The 27,310-nt window shown below is 40.0% G+C and overlaps 1 protein-coding gene across 1 annotated transcript; it reads right to left on the bottom strand.

The window, feature by feature from the left end:
• Positions 1-762: 762 nt before the first annotated feature.
• On the bottom strand, positions 763-26,420 carry Pez (protein tyrosine phosphatase non-receptor pez). The gene is made up of 10 exons (XM_074099381.1): positions 25,528-26,420; positions 22,689-22,855; positions 20,555-20,756; positions 15,481-15,623; positions 12,231-13,746; positions 11,585-11,809; positions 11,254-11,427; positions 8,893-9,052; positions 7,772-7,932; positions 763-7,305 (listed from the first exon to the last, which is right to left on the bottom strand). Exons 1-10 carry the CDS (start codon positions 26,155-26,157, stop codon positions 7,177-7,179), a joined length of 3,507 nt encoding a protein of 1,168 aa, XP_073955482.1. The 5' UTR covers positions 26,158-26,420; the 3' UTR covers positions 763-7,176.
• Positions 26,421-27,310: the final 890 nt, after the last annotated feature.

Below are 27,310 nucleotides of genomic sequence, written 5' to 3'. Positions count from 1 at the left end.
GGTTCTTGGGATATTGAACTCTGAAGTGACAAAGTCGGGGGTTTTCTAACTATTTGTTAGTTAGGTTAGTACATGTTTTTATTGATCTTGCAACATTCTTATGTTTGTTTTACAAAATTTAAACTATTTTTGACAATTTCGTGGTATCCGATTGAGCTGAAATTCAGCATTTTTTTAATGTAAATCCGGTGAAAAAATTTATATCTAAAAATACATTCAAATACTACACAATGTTTAGTTACCTATTTATTAATAGTAGATTGTACAACAAGAGCGTAAAACGAGCCATTTTACCCAAGACGTTCATATAGCCACCCGAGCCGGTATGGCGAGGGTGGATAGACAGGTCGAGGGGAAAATGGCTTTAATGCTCGAGTTTTACACTCTGCTTTTCACTTCTATGGCGAGGAAACGAAATAGCAACAATTGTTCACTTACTATGTACATTTTATTTTTCATGAATTACTAATTAATTATAAATTATAAATTTTTATTTTTTTGGTTTATTTTGATTGATTTTTAATTTTATACAAATTAAAAATTATGAAAAAAAATATATACTTACAATAAACTTCTGTGTTTGTGGCTGTTGACACCTGATTACTTTGGTCTTAGACGAAGATTTTATTTTATGCACTAGTGCATAAAAAGTCATTTTATGTCGCCTAGATCCAGCATAAACACGAACTTTACGAGCATGAGAAGAAAAAAAAATGTTTTCAACTTATTCACATCAACAGGCTACCAAATGAAAGAGAAGCGTAGTCATCACATTCATGTAAAACTTTATTGTCAGTAAATAACATCACAAATATTAAAAATCGCTGTTGCATCGTACACAATTCCAAAATGACCCCATGAATGAATTTACATTTTCTAGCGACACGCTAAAGAACAAATTCAAATATGGCATCCATAACAATTCCAAATTAACTTAAGACATATTTTTACATCATTAAAACATTTTCGAATATTAGGGATAAAATTGTTTGTTTCAGGAAATATCGAAGTTTGTTATAACCAAATAACGGGTTTAGATAAAAGTAAAGAAGGAAATAATTTACTACAAGTACAAATCCAGAGTACGATACTAATTAATCATTATAGTCTAAGAGCTAATAGACATTAACTATAAGGTATTTGAGACTGTGTAAATACTTTTACAGTGCTAAAACACACTTATAAAGGCATTACAAATTATTTTTCATCACACTTGCTCGTAAACAGTGTCGTAACATGCAGGCTACCTTGGCTGCAACCCCCACAAAAAAAGCCCTCGACCCTAATGTGCTTGTCATGAAACCTAAGGTCAGTAAATGAGTCATTGCCCGTACAAATTTTCTTGTCATGAAACCCAAGGTCGGTCAATGAGTCAATGCTCGTACTGATACTGCTGCGCGCAGCAGGACCACATGCACACGCGGCTCAGGCATGCTGCAGGAGGAGGAGGGCGGCGCTGCCAAGAGTGGACCCAATATTTGGAAGAATTATATTTTGTCTTTTACAAATATAAAATTTTACTCGCAAATGTGATGAAAAACATTAAAACATTGTATATCGCACGGGCGGTACTAGAATTACGAACTTCGACTCATTAAAGCCCTCGGTCTTCTAATAGACTCTCGTTCGTAATTCCTTATTTACCGCCCTTAAACACAATGTGCTATTTTGTCTTTAATGATTACACACAAGTCTTTATGTTAGTATGTAATGTTTGTCATTTATGTTTGTTTACTTATTTTGTACAATGAAGACTTTCTTCCGACATTATAAATTCGAGTTACGTTAATGACATTTTTCGCGCAAAAATAAGTATTTCAATATTCAAGTACCCGTGAAGCCCCACTAACCTACAGCCAGGGCTGTTTTCTTTATTTAGATAACATCACCAAGTATTGCACAAGCTTGCACGTTATTTTAAATACCTAGTCTAAAATGCTTACCAGCTCTCTGACTAATAATTAATATCGTAAATAAACTTGGAATATAAATAAGTAAGAATAGTTTATGGAATTAAAATCTAGAAATGGCACCAATAGTTATAGAAAATTAGCTTGACAAAATGTATATAAAAAACTTGTGCTTTGTTACTAAGTGTGTTAATGTATTGAACTTTTTGATTCCAGAGCATTTTACAGTGTTCACATCAACATGAGAGATGATTGAAGTTAAAAGGTATTTACTTAACAAACATAATTGCTAGCTTTTTATATCTTAGAAACAACTATGGAGTTAGTTGCCGCCCGACTAGATGTAGACACAAATTTGTGTTTTTAATGAACACATGCGAATATTCGACTATGAAGAGCAAGTATACAAGTAATTTTAACAATAATCTGGAATACGGTATTTGACAACTCCTGATTTTGCCATATCTTAATATTATTATGAAAATATAGATATACAGATAGTGTTTAGCGAACAGAAAATTTAAATCGGTTGAAAATTGGATTTATAGTGATTTTTTGAAAAATCTATATACCTGTCTCTTTCTCAAACGCTTTTCTCTATGCAGCAAGTATGGCGGTACTGGCGTGTGACGTCACATGCCAGTATGTCTTTCTCTGTCTAATCTTGAATTTCAAACCTTTATAACTTTGTTATTTGTAAAGGTAGCTTAAAAATGGTTTTTCTATTCGATAACAGGCATTGTGTAGTTTTAATTTATAAAACATATACAAAATAGTCAAATACCGTATTTTCAAATAGTTGAGTTAGACTGAATAATTCATAATAGATTTTTTGCGGTACACTTTGAACATCGATCAAGGTATGAAATAAATTGGTTTACAATTAAAAAATCCTGAAAACATTCACAGGTGTGTTCAGTCAAACCAACCCAACTAACTGCTAAAGTATTTCAAATTATAAAACATCTTGTATAGTCAGCAGAAGAGGACTCTACTGCCAAGGTCACAGCCGCTCATCCACTACTGTTGCTGGCTGTAGTTACTCATAAAGGAGCGAATGCTTTTAAGCAAATCAAATATTGTTTGTTCTTGAGATAACCTGTAAGTGCAAGAATATGTATCGCGGCACCTTTACGCAGGTATAAAAGTATATGATACACTAGCGTTTACCCGCGGCTTCGCACGCGTAAATCATTAGATACAGCAGTTGAATTGAAATTCCAGGATTTTATTAAATTCTCGTGGGAATTCCCTAAAATTACATCGTGGTTTTCATTGACGTTAAATTAAAACACCCATGCCATATTTCATGACTCTAAGCCTAGCGTTTGTTATTTCGAGATTTTATCCATATCCCGTGGGAACATCGGGAAAACAAGTAGCCTATGTGTTATTCCAGACGTCCAGCCACCTACATTCCAAATTTCATGACTCTAAGCCCAGCAGCTGTTATTCAGAGATTTTATCCATATCCCGTAGGAATAACTTTTTGCCAAGTTTAATCCAAATCCGTCCAGCCGTTTCAGCGTGAAGAAGTAACAAACATACTCACTCACTCACAAACTTTCACATTTATAATATTAATATTATATATTATATAGTAGGATAATTTTAGCGAACAGAGATATTCAGCTTAATGCAATGTACCCCAACTGTACAGTATACAATATGTACACAGACTTCAGTACTGCGCCAATAAGGTGTACACATATTTTTGCAACTTTACATGGACATATGTATATTTCTGAAGATAGTAATATTTTCGCACTTATGTACCCATTGTCATCATTGTATGTTCGATACATACATACGATACATCGATACACACATGTATAAAATATACAAAATGACATGATACGGGATTAAAATACATAGTTCCCATTCTAACGTATGACTTGATCTTTTTCTACCGCTAAAACATATTTGGCAGTGATGTGAAAATATTGAATATTATAACTTCAGCTTACATACACTTTGTATCGTGTGAGAATAATGAAAAACTTCGTTTTTGGCTCGTAATGCATAATTGTGACGTTTCATTTAAACAACAGTAAATTAAGATCCTAACTAATATGCCAAGAGCTGGTAGACATGTTTGAGGCAGCGTAAAAATCTGTACAATGTGTCCTTCACGATATCTAAATATAAAAATACAGATCTAGCAGAAGGATATTCGAGCTAAAATATCTCTTTGCTTATACCTAACATTTTCGATCATCTGGATTATATTATACACAAGAATCCCCCGGAAACGAACAGGTTTATATTTACATAACAATGCGTTAAAATTTCAATTTGTGTCATTTTTTTTAGTTTATTTTGTAAATATAATTTTTTAACCCGACTAAATTGTGGCTGTAATGTTCTCAGTATTAAGACATAAATTTTAAGATATTGAATTAGTTTTCATAGTAACTATAGTTTTAGTATTAAGATACCATAAACTTCATAAAAGAAGTATTGTACAAGTTTTTGAGTTGCCTCAAATACCTACTCTAAAAAGTGCACCAGCTCTCGGACTACAATTGTAGCATTGAGTTATATTTTCATACGCGTTTCAGTAAGTTTATAAAACAATTCTACAAACTACAAAGGCACACGAGAAATATCAGATCCGTATAATAATCTCCGATTTAAGGCACACGATTTCTTAATACGATTTTAAATAGCTCATAACTATTTCGCCCTTTAATATTTAATCAAACAGAAAGTACGTGCTGGTGTTTATTATAGGCCTGTAACAGAAGCAAATTATTAAAACATAGATCGTACTTGTCAAACAAAACGACATTAGATTAGATTTCTAGTAGGGTTTGTGGTTGTACGGTAAAGAAATTCTAGAAAACGAAATATGAGAGGTAATGGTGAAAAACGACATTAGTTCAGTAGTTGACAGTTTAAGAATAAGTGCCTGGGCGACCGAGCTTTGCTCGGGCTAAAACTCGATAACAAGCGTTTTCCTAGAGATAAAAACAAGCTAAATCGATTTGTCATCCCCGAACACTCCTACATACCAAATTTCATCGGAATCGAAATATATATACAATTGCTCGTTTAAAGGTATTAGATAGATTAGTTTTTTATTTCTATTACACTTTAATGTTTTATCGAAGAAGCAATGTAAAGCTATATTTTAAATGCTATAGCGTCACAGGCGACATCAATTGGGCTTTAGGATGGCGTATATTGATCATACTATTTTATTTGTATGAAAAATAATTTGCTTCCGTTAAAGTTCCCACCCGGCACTGGTGAGTTTTCCTACATTGGTCTTAAATTGCTGTCACTATCATTAGTAAGATTACGCACGTTTTGCCGGCCTTCACGAATAACATTCAGTCCATATTGAAAGAGTCCTATCACGAAAATGGCTTTTAACCGACGGTACGTGTCTATTGCATTGTTATCGGATTAAAAATGAAGAAATATTGAAAATGATGGCAGTGAAATAATGATTGAACTGTATGAAGTAAAAAATTGAGGGCGTACAATAGTTAAGCTAAATTATAATCCTTTTTTAACCTAGACCTTAAGTATAAAGACTAAGAAGTTATATTTCAAAAGGTTAGTATTTCAAGATTATGTCTGGCCCCTATTAATAAACTTGACGGCTGATAAGTGGCTTTGACAATTCGAAGTATGTACATTACTGGCTCGAGGAGTCGCATGTTAAGCCGAGCGACATTTTGGCTTAGAAATGTAAACTGAACCGAGTGTTGTCTAGAGGCCTGAGCTATTGTTTAAATTGACTTATTAAAAATAAATTGTTTAAATTGACTTATTTAAAAAAAGTCAATTGACAATGTACTCCTAGATATACGGTTTTTGGGGTAAATATATATTTTTTTTAATGTATTATCTTTTGAGCTGATCGTCGTGTAAAGGCACATAAAAATTCATGCTTATTAACTAGAGCTATAATACTTCAACGTTTCATGCATTTTCATACAACATATAAAATAGTTCTAAAACCTAAACGATCACACACAGATAATGATAAAAACAGGATTTTAAAGCGTTGAAATGCGACACAAAATATCATCATAAAGTAACATTATAAACGCGACAAAATTCTGCTTTTATCACAAAAAATCTTACAAAATCCACAGCGGCAATATAAAATAAATCAAATATGCACAACAAATTCATTTACATTTAAAAATTTATACATTACTTCACGAATATAAAAATTAAAAATAAATATAATGTACAACTCATTTCATAACAGTAATTTGAGTGAGAACATTTTGTGTTTTTTTTTTCAATTTGTATAATTTGATAAACATTTAACTTTTTTTGTAAAAAAATGACATTAGAACAAATACATATTTTGCGTGTACGTCGCACCACCTTAAGTTTCTATAATTCATGTCGCAGTATATGTTTATACAATGAACTGAGCAGTGATTAAACGCTCTGACCTTAGGCCAGTCAATGCCAATCAACGGATGAATAAATACTTAACTACAAAATAACCCTGCTTCGGGCACTCGGGTGAAAACATTGTGTATTATAGACGTCCCCTTAGCAAGACTATACTCCCATATAAAAGAGTAGAGACCTCCCGGACGAGATAAAATAAAGAAAGTACAAAATCGTTGCCATCACTATGTCAAACATTGCTGAGAAAGCGGCAGCATTCAATATTTACTAGTTTATATGGGGACTAGTTATTGATGTGTACGCAATAACACGGCCGTCGATAAATCACGAGCGGTTTTTTCTTTCGTCTCTTATCTCAGCCTGTTCTGCTGGGCATAGTCCTTCTCTCAGAATGAGAGGACTTGGTCCGTAGTTCCTACGCGGGCCCATTGCGGACTGGCAACTTCACAGACACCATTGAATCGTTTCAGTTTCCTCACAAACACCCACTTTTAAACCCACGACCTGCTTGATAGGCCATAGGTCAAACTAACCACAGCTGTTTCGTCTATACTCGATGCTTATTCTCAAACAAAGCTGTGAACTGGTGGACTGTTGGAGCAAACGTGGGGTCCAGAGCCAGTCCAGTAGCAACAGCCTAATGTAAATGTATAAACTGCCTTTCGATCGCAGCGGAAGTGACTTCTACATACATTATTCGCACAAGTTTGTAATGTACGCATGTAAAATAGCGAAATGTCAAAATAAGTGAAAACCACGAGAATTCATGAGAATTTACTTACAGACAGAGATAGCACTAGTGCATGCGTACTCAAACTGGCGCTCTGTCGCTGCGGCAGTGTCACATCGCATGGCGTCAGTGTGTTCCAATTGCAACTCTATTTCAGATGAGACGCGACTGTTTCAGATAGTGTAGGAGCAGCTGGTGCAGGAACTTGTATTGATGCACGTTTTGGATGAGGTTCGCTCGTTGTTGGTGCAGTAGGCCGATAGTACGGGGAATGTCCAGCTCCTGGTAGTAAAAATATAATATGAATAGAAAATAATAAACATATGCAAGTTGAAGTGGCAATGGGCCACATCGTACGATGAGCTGATAACCGTTGGGGAAGAAAAGTTCTCGATTGGCGACCACGAAACAGAAGACGAAGCATTAGCAGGCCACCCACCAGGTGGACTGACGACAACGTGAGAAATGCGGGTAACGGGTGGATGCAAGTAGCCAATTGTCGTTCATTGTGGCGTTCTAAGGGGGAGGCTTTTATTCAGCAGTGGACGTCTTCCGGCTGATGATGACGATTAGAAAATAACAGTCTGAATTTAACATTAAACCAGATGATCTGGTTACAGCCGCGGGTTCACGGTTGGTGCAGGCCGCTACCAACTGAAGCAACTGGAGGTCTAAGGGGGAGGTTTATATCCAACAGCAAAGGTACTACGGGTGATATGATGATGATGATGACGTTGGGGCCACTGACCTGGTTGCAGTCCACGGTGTGCTGCAGCACCGCGCCGGCGAGGGCGGTGCCGGCCAGCGCGGCGCGCGCGCAGCTCATTACTAGCGGCGCGTTGTGCGCGCCCAAAGACCCGTCCTCCGCCTCGCACGCCAGCCGCAACCCATTCAGTTCCGCTAGGAAGTCTGCAACAACAATTTTATAATACAATAACTCTTTATTTCACACCAACACAGTAAGCAGACAATTTTATAATGTTCACTTCAGTGAGCGAGAAAGGTGGAATATGGAGGAAAGCGCAGAAAGGGTATCATTTCGTCTAAAAAAGCAGCTGGTCTAAGTAGCAAGTGGTAAAAAGCAACTGGTTCTAACCTGTTATTGTCGAAAACTTGAATCGGTAGGTTAGGTTAGAGTTGCGTCAAGGCGCAAAGCGCCTAGGCCACGTGGAATTGGAGATCGAGAGATTGATGGAATGTGAGGAAAAACGAAGAACGCTTGGTGCAGTGTGGAGAAAAGCGAAGAAACGGTTGGTGAAGTATGACGGAAAGGGAAGAGACGCTTGGCGGAGTGTGAGGGAAAGCGAACAAACGTTTGATGGAATGTGAGGGAAAACGAAGAACGCTCGGTGCAGTGTGGAGAAAAGCGAAGAAATGCTTGGTGGAGTGCGAGGGAAAACGCAGAAACGCTTGGTAAAGTGCCCTGCTCTTAACTTCTGTAGTCGCTGATTTAGAAATGTAAAAGAATCTGGGGAGTATTATCGAGTTTAGTGCAGTTAAGTTTTGGTTTCCTATGATCAGCGATGCCGTTATATAAAGTAATGAATAAAGCGGTGAATGACGTCACCAGAACGTTGTCCATTCAAACAAAATGGTGCGGTTTCCTAGAAAGCGGTGTCAGTTACCGCTCTCTAGAAGGAGGATAGGAGCGGTGTAATTTACGGGCGTTATATGACGGCACCGCTGTTAGTAGCTTACCCCCTTATTCATAAACGACAATCAAACCTATTTTAGTTAAAATGTCGCTAAAATTCGTTTGTCCTTATCTGTCACTTCGACATTTGTATTTGTTAGAAAGGGACAAAGCGTTTGTTAGTTAACATAGGCTTGTTAAGTTTTATGAATGAGGGGGTTGACCTGTGCACTGACCTAGGAAGTGGTGCACCTGGTCGGGCGGCGGCGCGGGCGCGGCATGCCACAGCGTGTAGTGCACGTGCCAGACGCAGCGCTCCCGGGCGCCGCAGCGCACGCGCAGCCGCAGCGACCCGCCCCACGCCGCCGCGCTCGACCGCATCGCCGTCACCTGGTACTGCACAGTGCACACAAAACTGGGTTTACTAATGTATCGGCGAAAATTATTTAGCAAATTATTAACTCCCAAACTATTTATCCCATATTTTTATTTAGGCGAAATGTTATTTCCCAACTCAACGTTTCGCACTGATATCATTTCCCAACTAATGATTCGATAAATTATTATTATGCAAATTATTACCTGGATTTTTTTTAAGATGTCATTTATGTTTTCGTCAAATGTATTGATTGGCATACCTTAATTTAGCAACTTATTGAATGGCATCCAACCTACTTTTCTAGTGTCATTTATCCTGGCTGCTAAAAAAAAAACCTAACATCGAAGGCTAAGGCGGGAGCTACGCTCCGCTTCGCTCCCGCCTTAGCCTTCTGAACCTAAACTATCCAAGTCGCTTCTGTTCCGAACCGTCTTGCTCGCTCGCTCGCACAAATCAAATTGAAGTATAGCTTTGCAATGTAAAAAATTGCCCAAATGTTATTTGACAATTTGTTATTTGCCTAAGCCAATCATTTGCTACATAATTATTTGCCACATAAATGTGTGATGAAGTAAAATTTTGCAATGTAAAAATGTTGCGAAATAAAAAAAATGCGAGGTAAAGTTATGCCAAATATTAGTTTGGCAAATTAAACTTTTGCGAAAGGTTGGTTGATAAGTGAAATTTGGCGAAACACATTTCGCCGAAAAGGCAGTACACCACAAAACTGATGCTGACATCGGTTACAAGTACACGCTAACCGGTCTCCGTAGTCTCAAGTAGCTATCGTATGGCCAGGTGGTGCAGTACACCAGGGCCCCGGAGCTCAGGGGGCCCTTTAACCTAAGCTTTTTTAAAATGGGAGCATAAAAAAAAACTTGTGAGCAAGCTCGAGTCATTTTTTTTTGGTTTTGAAATGTTTTTGAAGGCCAATATAAGTTCGTGCTACGTGGAAAGAGGTGGTGAGGGCCCGATTCTTTCTCTATGCACCGGGGCCCTTGTACATCTAGCTACGCCACTGGGCTTAATAGACAACTCGGAAATTCATGGACCACGCGACACCCGGGCCATTATTTTTTTAAATAGCCATCTTTTGTGAAATATAAGGCATACCGGGTGTTTTTTTTTAAGTGTGAATAACTTAAATAAAAACTGAAATAACTGAATTTAATCTTTTAAAACAAGAAAACATTACATTTAAAGTAATTTTGTGGAAAAAATTGGTAACTCAGCTGTAAATACACCAATTTCCATACAAATGGCGGGGACATGCATGTCCACTGCGTTACCTACTTTATAGATAATAATGCTTTTTGTATGTAGTGAGAAAATACTAGTCAAAGAAAAGTCGAGGCGGTACTGGTCAGGTGCCCGTCGGCTCTAATGAGCTGTGACTTTAGTCCACGTAATAAGAGCGAAACAGAAGTCGATGAGATGTCGTTTCGCGTCGGCCGAGCGGGTTAGTATCATTTCGTCTAAATTAGCAATTAGTCTAAGTAGCAAGTGGCCTAAGAAGCAACTGGTCTAAGTAGCAACTTGTCTAATTATCAAGTGGTCTAAAATTCTTTGACTAAAAGTCGGCGGAGCTCCTATTCCGCGTGGCTGAGCCGCTTCGCACCTTGACGCAACTCTAACCTAAATTAACCTACCATGTTTTTTCAAGTTTTGGACAAAAACAGGTTAGGATCAGTTGCTGTTTAGACCACTTGCTACATAGACCAGCTGCTTTTTAGACCAGTTGCTATTTAGACTAGCTGCTTTTATAGACGAAATGATACTAACCCTCCGCTCAGCTATTTCCACGGGAGGTGGGCTGTGCGAGGGTAGATAAATGATGTTCTACCTCGCATACCTTTTGTGTAAACACAGCCTTAGAGGGTATCACTGCGTTTAAAAAGCTGCTGGTCTAAGTAGCAAGTGAATTTAAACAATAACTTTGCTCACCCGCGACCTTATGATGGCTAAGTTTATGCAAAATATGCGTGTTCCTCCACACTGTGAGAACACACACAAATCACACAAACCCATCTATCATCACCACCACACTACACTGACAGGTTTTGATCTCAACCAAAGCTTATTTTACTTAACGTTCTGTCACAATATCAGTTTGGATAAAATCAGAAAGCAACTGTGTCAAAATTAAATAAATAAATGAGTTGGATGCACGTTTTGTTGCGTCAGATATCGCTGGTGACTGTACTAAACACAGACTAACCTTTCCGCAGTCGGTGGTGCAGTCATCGGGCGGCAGGTAGTGGGGGCGCGAGGGCCCGAGCCGCGCCATCAGCCGCCCCCCCACCTGCCACACCATCTCCCACACCATGGCCGCCGGCACGTGGCTGTCCACTTTGGCCACCACGTAGAAACGCTGCGTGCTGCCTACCGTCATCTGAAAATAAGTTTTTGTTCAGCGAAGCATTCTAGGATTGAACCACGAGCAAAGCGAGTGTTTCAAAAGAAAAATCCTGAGCGTAGTGCTTAGTAGTTTGAGCTAGTGAGCTAAAAATGTTTTTTTTTTTTCCTTTCTTTAATAACCTTTAACTCACAGTAATATGCGACGCGTTCATGTAGCCGTGCGGATTCGTCGGCGTGGGGGTCAGCTTGACCCTGTTGTCTTCGTAGGGCAGGTTGTCGGTAGAGAGTCCATTGAGCGCGGCGTGTTGCGGGAGCAGCGCGGTGCGCACCGAGCCGCCCGTGGCGCGCCCCTTCGGGATCTGCTCGAACGCGAATGACAGCTGCTCGTCGGACATCTTGCGCTCGAGGAGTTGGCACTGTCAGACATTTAGGAAATAAAAAGAAAAAAAATAGAAAAAAAAACAAGAGAAAATGTCGTTAAGGCGGTTTTAGACTAGCATTTTATTTCCGAATCCGTGGTGGCTTAGTTTGACCAATCGCCTCTCAAACAGAGGATCGTGGATTCAAACCCCGGTGCGCACTTATGAGTTTTTCGAAATTCATGTGCGAAATTACATTTGAATTTACCACGTGCTTTAAAGAAAACAACCTGAGGAAACCTGTACAAATCTGCGAAACGATTCAATGGTGTGTGTAAAGTTCCCGATCCGCACGGGGCCCGCGTGGGAACTACCGCCCAAGCTTTCTCATTCTGAGAGTAGGCCTGTGCCTGTGTGTAGGCTGTGCAGTGTAGAACTTTTGTCGATCTTTACCTTGGTCAAAGTATGTGTAACTCACCATGGTCTCTTTGGTAATACTCGGCGGCAGCGGCTGGAACTTGGGCAGGCCGGTCGACCAGCGGTGCTTGTTCGCGGGCTGCGCAGGCGGCTTCGTCTTGTCCCGCCCCAAAGTCGCGCTCTTCACCTCCTTCCCCCGCCCAATAAACATCCCCCACCTCCTTCTCTTCTTCTCCTTGCTGCTCACACTACTCACACTGTTCACACTGACACTGTTAACACTGCTTTTCGTCGCGTTCGCGTCCTCAACACTAGCGCTATAAGTGGAATTTAACACTGAACCCGACAGAGCCGTGTCATTGACCCTTATATCCGGCACACTGATAGAAGTCACATTGTCGCTGCTTTTCGTTATAGTATTGTTATTCGAAACGCGATGCGTCGACAAACTTTGGTACGGTGTTTCATCGTAATTATTATCGTCTTTTATTGAGATTTTATCGATCGTCAGAGCTATGTTATCAAATTCATCCCTGTTTATAGATCTATTCGATATGTTCAGGTCTTTGGGTACGCTGGATTCGCGCACACCTTTTATTATCTGTGCGTTGACGTAGTGTGAATCTGGTTCGACCTTTAGTTGGTGGTACGGTACTTTTAAGTTCGGTTTGGAATGGTTGCCGTATTTGCTTATCGTCGGATGGCTGCCGTTGCGTTCGTTGATTCTGTTAATTTCGTCAGTCGTGGTTAGACTTTGCGCTCGATCTCTCATAGTTACTTTGTCGTTCTGCCAAGGCAGAGGTACGTTCTCGTATATAGGTTCCTGCGTGTCGCTTAGCTTAGCTGATGCCATCTGTTGTTGCGGCAACACCAAGTGCCTTTGATAATTTAATCTATGCATTGGCATTGAATACATTATATTCCCTCTTTCATCGTACACTTTTTGAATATTATCTGAGATGTGATGAGGGTCGATTATGTGGTGCGGACTGTGGTTTAAAACGGAGTTTAAGTTGTTATAAGTGCCATGCGCGCCCGGCATGACATTTGGTCTGTAATTAACGACATTATGATTGGAATTTAGATATCCTAAATACTGTCTGTTTAAAGCAGTTCTCGTTGAAACTAGGTCTGGACTAGATCCTGAAACGTGGGAGTTGATGTAGCCTCTGTGGTAATTCATAGCTTGGCTAGCCACGGCTAAATCTGGGGTTGAATTGGAGGCCAATCCGTTGGAAGGATACGGAGGTGGTGGCTTGTACACGTTGACGTAATGTAGTTGATTGACGTCTGTGTGTATGTTGGGGTTGACAGCGAAAGGATATGTGGTGCCCATATATTTTAAGCCATACAAATAATCGTCGGTGGCGGCTGGTTGGTTGATTGTGTGTCTCGTGACGTCAGGGTAGTGGATTCGGTGTATGTCAGGATGTGATCCGTAAGCGAGGGGCTTGTTGACCATCTGCGAATGGGCATGGTTCTGGTACCGCAGTTGGGCCTCGGTCCTCTGTTGTTGGTATTTCTGTTGAACGGCAGTTTCGTAGTCCGGCGCGGGACGATACTGAGGCAGTTGAACTCTGAAAAAGTTAGACGTAAATTTTCTTTATTTCTTCTTAGGCAGTTGTCGCATCCATCGTCGACGACGAATGAGAAGCGAGTAGTGCTAAAAACTAGATACAAGCTGGTGAGCGGCGAGAAACGAGTGCGTAGTTCCGTTAGTTTTGTTACTGGGCTATAAGCGAGTATTATGAGTGCGACGGGCGATACTCGCATTGTACAGCAAAACGACCACTATTTGTTCTCTCGGTGCAAGTCCCGACTGTCAATCGAGCAACGTTAAGCGAGTTTTATTTTTTCATCTCTCCTGTTCGGAAAGTTTAGTTTAATTTTCATGGACCGGGTGGAAAATTGCGTTTTCACACCTCTCCTTCAGAAAAGTAACTTTTCCTCCCTGTCTAGAGGGAGCAAAGTGCAACTTTTCCATTCAAGGCTTTTCTAAGTGTTTTATTGCAAATGGCATTTTTTGAAGTTGATAATTGTAAAGCCACACCATTTTCTATGCTAGTTGTTTTTTAATTATATTTAGATTTTTTTTTCAAGTTTCTTAATGCTCGGTGTGAAGTTGTATGAGTCACTCGGGAGCAAAATTATTTTCATCTTGGGCGTTAACACTTGAATCTCTCATTACGCTCAGGATTCTACTTTAGAATCCCTCGCTACGCTCAGGATTCTATTATAGAATCCTTCGCTACATTCTGGATTCAATGTACGCCCTCGCCGTAAATACACCATTTTGCTCCCTTGTGACACAAATAACTATTTCATCTCTAGGGTGGAAAGTATTTTTTTTTTTATTTTTACGATTAGCCACGGAGTCGAGTTACGTCAATGACACTTTGTTTTTCACGTTTCGGCCTGGCCATCTAGATACACGTCGTGACCAAGGAGCTTATATACCTACAACACTGGAGGTTGAACGCCGAACATCCGTGTGAAACAAGAAATTTTATTATGTCACGAATATATTCCATCTCTTTCTTTAGTTAGGTTAAGAAAGAGACGGAAGTTATTCTTGCAATGTAAAAGAAAGAGATGGAATATATAAATAAGTAACAAAGGTCAAACTTCTTCGTTCGGCGTTCAATCTCCAGTTTTGTATATAAGCTCCTTGGTCGTGTCGTGATCAACTCGATTTTTTTTTATAGTCGGACGTGGCAAGTGGCCAGTGCGAAAAGGTTGGAGGTTGGATATCAGTAAATTTAATTTATTATTATTCTCTTCTTCTTTGTAGTATTTTACTTGCCTCACAGTCGAAATGAAAAGTAGTGTCTAACTCGGGTGAAATTACCCATTTCCCCTCGAACTATTAGCCAGAAATATATCTGGTGAAATGGGTCACTTTCCAACCTTGGTTATCAATCTACTATTGATAGCTCTTGTCGCTGCGACAAACTAGTGGCGAGAGAGTTCTCGCCGGCAGTGTGAACAGCCAGTAATCAACTATTACTATGTGTATTTTTTTACTGACACGGAATCTTATATCTATTGTTCGTTTCTTGAGCGAGAAAAGAGTCATGCGCTAATCGCTTTCCTCGCCGGTGGTGGGACAAGTGCCTTATAAATATCGCTAGATGGCGTTAGTTTCGTGAGATCCGTTTGACGTTTGCTCGTGATTGGCTAAATAACTAAATGAGCCAATCGCAAGCAAACGTCAAACGAACCTGACGACACTAACGCCATCTAGCGATATTTCTCCTGTCGGAAAACCTTCATTATTTCAAAAGTCAAAGAGAAAGCGGTCGAAGCGTTACCTGGCGCGAGGGGGGAGGGCTTCCCGCAGCTCCAGGCAGGAGGTGGAGTGCGCGCGGTGCGCCGGGCTGAGCGGCTCCAGGCGGGAACTGCTGGCTTCTCGGGAGTCCAGCTCTTCGCGGCTGTCGGAGAGACCCACCTCTTGCTGTAAACAATAAAGAATATTTTGATCAATGATATTTTTTTGTGTATCCAGTCCCGTAACTCAGAAGACCTAAGTGATACACTTGGTTAGAAAATGTTTGCAATGTATACAAGCAAGCTTAGGAAAAGAGTCATGTAGGAATTGCTTTAACACTGTCACAACTCCTAAGATTTAGCGGATTTGTACCCCATAAAATCACACTTTTAATAAGTAACCCAGGAGACGTTACCATGGCCACAAGCCACACTAAAAAGTTGATTCACCCAGAGAAAAAGTTGATTACCCTACATAAGTAATCCAACCTGTAGCCGATTTTATATTGCAACCTTATTTATTTATCATCAAAAAATTCAATGACAGGCTTACAATATTAGACTGTTTTCAGATTATCTGATCCGATATCAGTATCGGACACCAATACGATATCGGGGCAAGTAAAATGTATGAAATATGATCCGATATCGGATCCGATAATCTGAAAGACAGGTACTTATTTCATACATTTTACTTGCCCCGATATCGATATCGGACGACGATGGACGACACCCGATAGCCAACACCATTTTTCACATATTTCCGACAAAATCGATCCGAAACGGCCGGCTCAAAATGGCCGCCACCCATCGGGCTCTGCGCACACAGAGACGATTTAGATACACGCATAGCACATACATACATTATCGTCCGGCAGCCCACGGGCGCCCGATGGTGCCGCCAACATATCGTGTCAGCTCCGATATCCGATATCGCGCCGGACAATGTGAAAGACAGGTACATATTTCATACATTTTACTTGCCCCGATATCGTATCGTCGTCCGATACCGATATGATCGGATAATGTGAAAACGCTCATAGGCAACCCAAGCGCCTGCTATGTCAATTATACATAGGTAAGGAGTAGAAATACTTCATGGACACAACGTCACACAAGAAAAGGCAACAATTTAAACAAACTAAACAATTTTGAACATGAAAGTTGAAACTACTGCGAGACTCACTCATATTCAATTATATTGACCCGGATAACTAAGAGGAAGGGCTACGGATTAGCCCGAAACATGTCGAGCTAAACTCGATTTAAGACGTGAGTTATCCGGGTCACTATAATTTAAACTAAACAATACAATGCAATACAATACAAAGACTCTTTATTGTACACCAGAAATAGTAAGCGATACAGAAAACAGATACGCAGAGAAAAAAATACAAGGTAAGCAATAGGCGGCCTTATCGCTTAAGAGCGATCTCTTCCAGGCAACCTTTTTTACAGAAAGAAGGAAGGACTAGTTTACAACAGGTGGTGCATCAAAAGTAGATCAGAAAATAAAAATTGCAAGAAGATATAACAATTAAAAACATATGCATTTTATCTAGCACTAAGTTTTTACCATTCCCTTCTGGCACACGGTGTAATATGCCGGTGAAAGAGATGGCGAATTTGATCACGAGCGTGCGGGCGCTAGACAATGCGACCATCGGTCGTCATCGTAGTTTAGAAAGAATACCTTATTACTAGTTATTACCAATTAGTTTGTTGTTTGCTTAACAACTTCTAAGTCACAAAATATTGCAAACGATGGCAAACGAGCAAGTGGGTCTCCTGATGGTAAGAGATCACCACCGCCCATAGACACCTGCAACACCAGGGGGATTGCAGATGCGTTGCCAACCTAGAGGCCTAAGATGGGATACCTCAAGTGCCAGTAATTTCACCGGCTGTCTCACTCTCCACGCCGAAACACAACAGTGCAAGCACTTCCATAATATAGAGCGATTTCACTACACATAACTGGCAGAACGATTAATTATCGATTAAAGCACTTAATTAAACAATTAAGTCGACTTAGTTTGCGGTGTGATCTAACTGTTACTTCCTCTATATGGATGGTTGGTGTCGTGTTATAGTTATAGGGTTGGCACAAATAAGAAATCCTAATAATATGTATTATGCTCCCCACGTCCACTCAAAGGTCGACTGGTAGACAGTGGCGTAGCTACCAAGGGGCTAGGCGGGGCAGAGCCCCGGGGCCCTCAAGCTCAGGGGGCCCTCGAAATTCTGCTTTATAGCTGATGATAAAGTTGCTTAGCATTTTTAATTATATATAATGATTTACTTCAAAAAACCTTACCAGTTTTGATAGCAGTGGGCCACATTTTTTTTATTTGCCCCAGGGCCCTAGGTTACCTAGCTACGCCACTGCTGGTAGAGACACCTTAAGGCTGTTTGCTGGCTATCTATCAGACTCCAAACTAGGCTGAGCCTGTATCTTGGACTTATGCGAGTGCGGTTAACAGATTTGTAACGCTTTAGAATTAGGCGACAACATGCAGGAAAAAAAAATACATAATTGACATAAAACAACCGGCAAAAAAAGCAAAACTAACGTTTATACTATGTGTGTATGTATGTGTGCGCGCGCGTGTGTGTGTGTGTGTGTGTGTGTGTGTATGTGTGTGTGTGTGTGTGTGTGTGTGTGTGTGTGTGTGTGTGTATGTGTGGGTATGTCTTCACGCTTGTACTTTGACTTGTTCCTGGAGTATTTAAACATAATTTACTTCATACAATTGGCAACCTAATTTTCCGTTTCATAATAGACACGTTTTATTTACATATCTTCGCGCAGCACCGCTCTGGTGAAAACATCTGAGCGGAGCGAGGACAGGTAAAAAAAGCGTGTCATCCTCGCGTGCTCTGGTGGAAAAGCAGCCTAAAACGCTAATGTACACAACGCCAGTCTTTACACGACGATAGACGATAGTTGAAACTTGTTTTTTTTTATCGACTGGATGGCAAACGAGCAAGTGGGTCTCCTGATGGTAAGAGATCACCACCGCCCATAAACATCTGCAACACCAGGGGTATTGCAGATGCGTTGCCAACCTAGAGGCCTAAGATGGGATACCTCAAGTGCCAGTAATTTCACCGGCTGTCTTACTCTCCACGCCGAAACACAACATTGCAAGCACTGCTGTTTCACGGCAGGATTAGCGAGCAAGATGGTGGTAGCAATCCGGGCGGACCTTGCACAAGGTCCTACCACCTGCCACTTGTATCGCAAAATCTCCGTCTTTCTGTGTCTAACAATAAAGAAATCCTGCAAAACATTTACATGGGCGTTCAGTTAAACTAACTCAACCATCTGCTGAAAAAAATCTATAATTTGAATTCACCTTGTATTTTTTTTATTGATTCAATAAAGAACTTGGTCGCCTACATTTCGCATTACAGCGCAGCGACAACCCTACACAGCTATGCCCGTACGTGCGCCCGCGCCGGCGTGATCGTATCGAAGGCCCGCCATTCATTAACCGATTAATTATCGTTGATAACAATTAACTGACAATTTCACAGTGTCTCGCCCAAGCAGTTACTGCTTCATTACGTTTAGAACATAAGGAATTATAATGATGATGAAGACTAATCAATAAACTTCTTCATTTATTTTAGCGTTCAAGTGTGGTTTAGTAAGTGACTTTATTCGGGTTCCGTAGGGTTGAAATAGTCTTTGAAAAATCTATAGATCTGTCTCTTTCTAAAAAGCATTTCTCTATACAGTATGTACGGCGCTACTTGCATGTGATGTCATACGCAACGCAAATATTTCTTTCTCTGTCTAATCTTGAACTTCAATCCTTTATAACAGTTATATGGAAAGGTAGCTTAAAAATTGATTTTCCGTTCGATAACACGCATTGTCAAGGTTTAATTTTTAAAAATAAAATATAGTCAAATACCGAATCAATTTTAGGTTTACGCTCTTTTAACTTTTAATTCCGTGTCTACTTTTGTTTCTGTTTTCCTGTCAATCGTTCAAAAGTTAACTGGAAGAGATCCCTTTCTGGGATAAATTCACCTTTGTACATCGGTCTTCCAATGTAAAATGTTATTTTTATCTGTTTTATATACAATAAAAAGTATATATGTATATTGCGATATTAATATCGCAGCGTTTCGAATAATTAAGTCATTTAAAAAAAAATGCATTTACGTCGTTGTTGCAATAGAGGTGCGAATATGAAAACGATATTCAACCTCCGAGTGGCTCTCTGTTTATCTGGCCGACTGTACCGCAAGCTGGGCGCGCGCTTTCTTCGGCGCATAGCACAGTAATAGCACTCGTGCGCATTCAGGCGTCACGCGCCGTAACCGCTGCCATAACCGACGCGTGCGCAATACGCATGCTAAGCAGCTCATGGTTTTCGGCGCGCCAGTTTCATAAGCTGGAGTAACTTTTTGTTTTTGTTAAATCATGGTTTTCTTTGGCGAAGATACGTATTTAAATAAACTTTAAATTTTAAATAAAGAAATCTATGTAAATAATGCGGTGATTTAAGTAGTTCATTATAAATTCATTCGCGACAAATTTTAACCTTTTCGCTGCCACGTCAAATACAAAAGACATCACCCATACGCCAGGCTTCTATGTTGCAATGCCTAAAATTGAACGTTAACGCAATTGAACGAAGGTTGCTTTTGCATTGAAGTAATGGACGTAGGTATATATAGGTCGGTGGCGTGGAACCTGCGCTGCGTATATGAGTCGTTGGCGTCGAAAAGGTTAAAGTGAGTCTACTACAAACAATCACTAGACCTTTCTAACCTAACTCTTGACTGGCGAATCTAGAAGAGGCTCATAGGCACTAGCTTCCCCCCTCTCAAAGCATCTGAGTTCTACCGCGACAAATCTTCGAGTCAGCCCCTACAAAATGTATTAGTTTTAAATGGGTCCCACTGTAAATGTTGAAAAAATACTGTATGTTTTATGGGCTTAAGAACACCAAAAGCATCCTCATGGGCGTCATACTCCTCCCCAAAACAAGAGGAGGTTCATGACCCCCTCCTCCCTCCTCCGCCACACATCCGATCCAGGGTTGGAAGGAGGGGGAGGGGGGGCTTTATCTTATGGGCTTATCGAAAGTTTCAACTGACCTGGAAGTTGGTGTGCGATTCCAGCGGCGCGTTCAACGCCTGTTGGTGTTTAATGTGGAAGGTGTGCTGGAGCACGCAGCTGCGCCAGACGTATTTGCCGTCGTCGGGGCTCGCCAGCAGGAACGACGCCGACTCGCTGGCGCGCTGGCACTCGATGCTGAACGTGCGCTTGCGGTTTATCACTATCGTTATGTCCATCCATCTGTGGATAAACAGCAGATTGTACAAGTAAAAGTCAAACCGAGCTACGACGGCCTAATCTTAAGGGCCCCATATACGATACGATTCGTCGCTTCAGACCGATCGAAACGACGAATCGATAGTGTATGTCAAGATCGTTAACGATTTAATTCATCGAAGACGGTGTCGGAAATCGCAACAAAAACCCATGCAATCATGAATATCGTCACGATGAATCAATAGTGTATGGCTCTTGACCAGCGTTGCCAGATCGGAACTTTTGTATTATTTGAACACGTCTTTATCCTTCAGTTTAAAACGAGGAAATGATCGCTCGTTTCGACCAATAGTTTCGTGGATGGGCCTCATTTTTGATGCGATCAATCATCTCGATTTTCATCAGATCGATCGTACAGACGAATCGTACCGTATATGGGGCCCTTATTTACTGGGCATATGTAAAATGCCTATATCATGGCTTGTTTTATTCTGTAGGTACAACTGAATAGACAATGAATCATTATACAGACAATATCTTTGACGTTACGCCGGTTTTTCATAACATGAATGTTGAACTAACTTTATAACATCTTTTATTTAACCTAATTATATTATTGAAAAGGTCTCAAGTTGTGGGAAACAAGCGTTTTATCTTGAGATGCTTAATAGGAAACTTCAGTAGTGATCAATTCTTACTAATGTTATAAATGGCAGCTCTCAACGGAATGCTCTATTATGTAGGTAGAGTGTATCTTTAATGAAAACACAAAATCTTAGCAAAATCAACATAGGTACCATCAGCCAAATAAATGGTCTATCAATTTTTAAATAAATTCCTATGAAATTAATATGTGGCTAAATTCGAACTTTCAAGTTGACAGACATGTCTATTGGCATTATTGTTTCATGAAATGCAAATGATTATCAACTTTAGGGTGGCAGACCAGATATTTGGCTGATGGTACATCTTTAATCGCACACGTCTTCAGTCTTTCTCTCCGTCTTTCATTCATTCCATATATTTACCTCATTCAAATTGCTAAAAGTGGCTCCGAAGCGGTAACGTTTCGTGTTCTGCCTACCCCATTTGGGCATACAGGCGTGATGTTTGTGTGTGTGTACCTCATTCAATTTTTTTTTAAATACATAAAGGCGTAGGTAAGCGAAGACGTGGACTAAGACGGAGCACGCTTGCCCTATAAATGCCCTATCACCCTAGATTTAAAAACGGTTGGATTGTAGCGATCAGGGAACTCAGACGCAGGCGGGGCATTCCACTCCTAAGCTGACCGGATAATAAAGGACGAGCGAAAACGCTTTGTGCGGATTTTAGGGATGCTGACATTGACCGACAACATAAGGGTGAACACCCCGCCTACTTCTGGTCGACCAGTGAAAGAAAGGAGCTGGTGGAATAGAGGGCCCCATATACGGTACGATGCGTCTGTACGATTCGTCGCTTCAGACCGATCGAAACGACGAATCGATAGTGTATGTCAAGATCGTTAACGATACTTCATCGAAGACGGTGTCGGAGATCGCAACAAAAACCCATGCAATCATGAATATCGTAACAATGAATCGACAGTGTATGCCCTTTACGATCAACGATTCGATTTAGTCTTACTCTAAAATACAAAAAAAACCTTCCTGGGGTCGGGGTCCGAGAATGCTGTTGTCAAGGGCAGACCTCTTGAGGGGAGGTTTGACCTTAAAGGAGGCCTATTAGGATCTTTGAGTAAAACAATAGGACCGATCGTACAGACAAATCGTACCATATATGGGGCTCTATGCAGTTTAAAATTGTGCTCCAGGATGCTACCAGGATAACTTAGGTAGGCTGCGTCGGCTAGACATCTAATTTGTATCTACGCACCAGCAAATGATGCTTTTCGGACTCTAGGTGGTGGTGGAGCGGATCACATGTGGATCACATGACTCATTCATTTTGTACCTGTAGAAGTGCGGCGTGTCGCTATGCTCGCTCAGCACCCTAATGCCGGTGAGTGAGACAGCGATGGTGACCTCCCCGCCGGTGCCGGCGTCCCGCGCCGTGAACAGCTCCTGCCCGTAGCCGCGCAGCTGCTGGCAGGTCGTGATGAAGCCTTCTTCCGCTTGAGCCTGCCAGACGACATCAATACACTATGTTTTAGAAATATCGAGACTGATATCCTGCCTTTTCGCAGAGTTATTTTTTCCCAAATGTTTTGATTGCCAACTGTTTTCTTTCCGAAAATTCAGATCTATTGTCAAGAAGACATTAATATCTAAGGCGTATTATAAAGTTAATGATTATATCATGGACAGGGATATTTGGAAATAATTCCGATCCGCATTAGCGATCCCTTCAAATAGCGAACCTACTGTGTTAAAAATAAAGTTGTGTTAAATACTTGTGATGCATACGTGTAATGATAGATATAATTTAATAATATTGTAAATCTGTTTAAAAAAATTATCTTGTTGAGTTTCTTGCCGGATTCTTCTCAACAGAGTAAGTGCTTGTTATAGCCTAAATTGAATAAAGATATTTTGACTTTGACTTTAACTTTGAACTCTTAATTTTCTCAGAAACAAAAAAATACTCAGTCTATTTTTTTATGGTTTTATAGAGCACAGTAGGTTAGGTTAAGTTTGTTTTATCAAAGTTATGAAAAAAATATGATTCCAGAGAAAACCATGAGCTGGGAAATAAAACTGTTGGCAAATGAAACATTTGGGAAAAAAAAGCGTAAAGGCGGATAGAGTGTATCATTGTCGTTCATTTATTATGACTATGATACCTACTTAAATTAGGTAGAGCTAATCTAAAATTCTTAATAAACCTATCGCTAAGGTAATGAAATGACTAATTAATTGCCAAACCTATACAGATAACACGCCTACAGACGGGAATATTATCGCGGTTTACAAAGAAATGTGCCAGTCACCCGTTATCTAATAGATTTATTCTAATAGAAATTATTATCTATATTCTTAATTTATTGAAGTGAGTGAAAAATTGTTTCAATACAGTTTTATTAGCTTCTCTTTTTGGCTGCTGCTGGCTATAAGTTTTTTAAGAACGATGATAGATGATTGTGCCTTCAATTGAGGAAACGCACCTCTGAGACTTGAAATTCATGTGCAAAATTGTGAGGAAACCTAGCGAGCTTTCGAGTTAGTGCTTATGATCAATTTAAAACATAGCGCACACACAAACAAAGTGCATATCAAAAGCTCTGTGCACTCTTAAGTACTGTTGGCGCCCTAATGTACCCGGTGAAACTAGTAGGGTCAATCAACTTTCTTGTTTGTTATTCTGTCAGTGACAGAGTTTCTTAAAAAAACTGTTATGATGTATGCTACTAATGTGTTTAGGAGATTGCCCTTAAATAAATATGCCTTAAATAATGCTCCATGAATTATAACCACAGATAACATGGAGAAACTCTTGGTTTTAAAGAGTTGTCCAAGGGATGTAACCATGGCAATGCGGTACAGGGAAAAGTTCATCGACCCAGTAAGAAAAAGTGGACGCAAAAGTGAGGGCACCAACCATATTACCAAGCACGCAATTTTCCATACTATTTCATACATAATTAATACCAATAAATTACCTAGTCTTGACATTGCAATGGCTGTGAATCTTCATACGTCCAAGCATGTAAACAAAGCAATCTGTGTGAACAGCCAATCTACCTTGAGCCGTACCATACATCAGTCTCATACTATACAGAGCTATTTATATTTTGGCTTGCATATTAATAACAATATATTAATAGATTAGGTAAGATAGTGTAGTAAATTACACATATTTTAGAGAGCATATACAATATCTGACTATTACTAGGTGTTGTGGGTTGACAATATGGATATGGTGTATTTTTAACCCCTGACGCAAAAAGAGGGGTGTTATAAGTTTGACCACTATGTGTGTCTGTCTGTGGCACCGTAGCTCTTAAACAGGTGAACCGATTTGAATGCTGGTTTTTTTATTTGAAATTTGAAGTTTTCTAGCGATGGTTGTTAGACATGATTCATCAAAATCAGTTTTGAGATATTGAACTTTGAAGTGATAATGTTGGGGGTTTTCCAACTTTATTTATTCCCACTCGACATTTGATTCCTGGAGGATTGTTCTATTTGTAATGTTTTTAGGAGTTCTTATTTAACTTATCCATACAAGTGTTTATTATCAATCATTATCAAAATGAATTTCTTACTTGAACATTAGTGTATCTGAGTGATACATTATCAACTTTAAAAAAAAATATATAAATTTAGAACATTCTTTACTCATTCATTAATAACTTTATTAGCTCTAACTGAAGCTGTCAAACGTTTTGCCTGTTTCTAGTAGATTCTTTACTCTAGTCTAGTAGGTTCTGTGTCTGGTACAAATATGCAGTGGTTTGATTCCAGTAGAGGCAGCTGCTATTAATATATTGTACACTCAGGGCCGGATTTAGAGGTCTGGAGATTCTTCTCACTGAGATATACTATCCCTGTTTTAGTTCTAGAATTCAGCTTTAGAAACTTGAAGAGTAACATTGAGATGATACATGTGAGAAGCATAAAAAAAACTAATTTTTTCAACTTTCTTTTGCCAATGTCGGAATTAAAATAAACCACGAACATTTTGCAGAATTTTACTGCGCATCAAAAATATATATATTTTTTTTATAGTAAGAGTACTAGTATCCATAGAATAATTAACTTCATTGTGACCTCTTGAATCTTCCTTTTGAAGTTACTGGAAATTAGAATGGTGTAATTATTGTTGGAAGTGTTTGAAAATTTAATTTTCATACCTGAGACATGTTATGCAGGGACATGTAATGTTGTATAACAGCTGCGGTGAGCCATTCCAGCTTCCCAGTCTCTGCCAGCATACTGGCATCAATCAACTGACCATTGTCCAGCATCTGCTTCGGAAACGTCAACAGATTCTTCAAATACTCCACCGTGTGCCGTTCCCTGTCATGATTTCCATACTCCGCTTGTCGACTGTATGATGCTAACACTACAGCTTGTTGGCAGTCACAAATAATCCTACCCTCCACCAAATCGTTTTTCAGTTGTAAAAAATAATGGTATCGGGTTACTTCATCTGTGATCAAGCTTGTACCGGAGATTATGTAGTACATTACACGTAGATAAAGCTGGTGGGAAGATGCGTACTTGTCCAACTGGCGCTTCAAGGGTCGTTCGAGCTGCACCCATCGTGGTTGCTGCTGCCTGTTCACGTAACGCAGCCCGAATAGCTCCGGCTGGTTGATAGCCTGCCGCTGACACACGTTGTCCAGGCATTCTTGCCCTGTACTGTCTACGGAGAGGGTACAATCAGCAACTCCTCCGTCCAACAACTCGACACTGATCACGAATAAACTCTTCGACGCTACGTTGTACTGCCGCGTCTTCTTCAGCAGTTTGAACGGCATCCTTACCCGCGCCCGTTTAGCAATAACATCAGAACATCACATAGGAAACAGACGCAGTGTTACGTTACTGGAATACGAATATAAGTCCTGTCCACGCTACTCGCGACACATATACATCGCATTTCTAATAAGAATAACTAGTTACGTATAGTTGGTGAGTGTCGTCGTGCGTAGGGACACGGTGACGTGTGGTATCGGCGGAAAGCAATAAAATTTGCCAAGTAAACACAACGCGTAATGTAAAATTCACAACATTGCGGCCATCGAATTATTCTATTCTGACAAATGACAACTATACCAGGGTTACCAACTCCAACTATGTTTCACCCCTAGAGCTAAAAAAACTAAAACCCTCTAAAACTAACCAATTTTTTGAAAAAACCCCTGATTGGCTTTTTGGAGACTTTTTGTATTTTTTATTTCAACTCCAAATTTGTTACTTTTACGGGTATCCCGTGAAACCATATCGAAAATACAAACTGAGACGTGGATGCACAGAAAAACCAGAAAAAGAGACCAGCGCTGGGAATCGAACACAGGTCCTCAGCAATCCGTGCTGCGTGCTATAACCCCTACACCACCGCTGGACAGGAATCTAGACACGAAATTTTCCTATGCATACATATCTCAGGTTGCTTATTTCTACTACGCTACTTATGCAGCAGCACTAGCGACATCTATGCTCCGCTCTCATCGAGAGACGTCACACTCTTTCGGAACCAACCGCTCACCCAGACAAGAGATGTCGCTACTAAGCAATCAAATTATGATTGGTTTTTTGGAGTCTTTTTGTATTTTTTATTTCAACTCCAAATTTGTTACTTTTACGGGTATCCTGTGAAACCATATCGAAAATACCCCTATATATAAAATAAAACAAATTATGTCTCAATTTCTTTAATGTTGTAAGTTATACATTATTTAAGATCAGTTTGATTATTCCAACACAACACTCAGTCACTCAACAGCCACGCCACAGACACAAAAATCAAAATATAGCGTGAAAGCCGCAAAAGATTGTTGGTAAAGTAAATCGAACGTTCGGTCGAGTATTTGAGTATTTCTTTCTCAGTCGAGCAATAGAGAGTGAGATACACTGCGGTATCGAGAACGTTCCATTTTCAGTAATAATTTAGTTTCCTATAATCACACA

This window comes from Choristoneura fumiferana, chromosome 16 (assembly GCF_025370935.1).
Source record: "Choristoneura fumiferana chromosome 16, NRCan_CFum_1, whole genome shotgun sequence".
In the NCBI taxonomy this organism is placed as follows: Eukaryota; Metazoa; Arthropoda; class Insecta; order Lepidoptera; family Tortricidae; genus Choristoneura; species Choristoneura fumiferana.
Note: the sequence above shows the minus strand (reverse complement) of the source record. Positions and strands in the feature narration are given on the sequence as shown.

What these genes read in the sequence shown, in the direction of transcription:
- Pez (XM_074099381.1), bottom strand. Translation starts at nt 26,157, where the DNA reads ATGCCGTTCAAACTGCTGAAGAAGACGCGGCAGTACAACGTAGCGTCG. An exon ending in AATCGCACACCAACTTCCAG is followed by an intron (nt 15,624 to 20,554) that starts GTCAGTTGAAAC and finishes TATTGTTTACAG; the next exon opens with CAAGAGGTGGGTCTCTCCGA. An exon ending in GTATTACCAAAGAGACCATG is followed by an intron (nt 11,810 to 12,230) that starts GTGAGTTACACA and finishes AATGTCTGACAG; the next exon opens with TGCCAACTCCTCGAGCGCAA.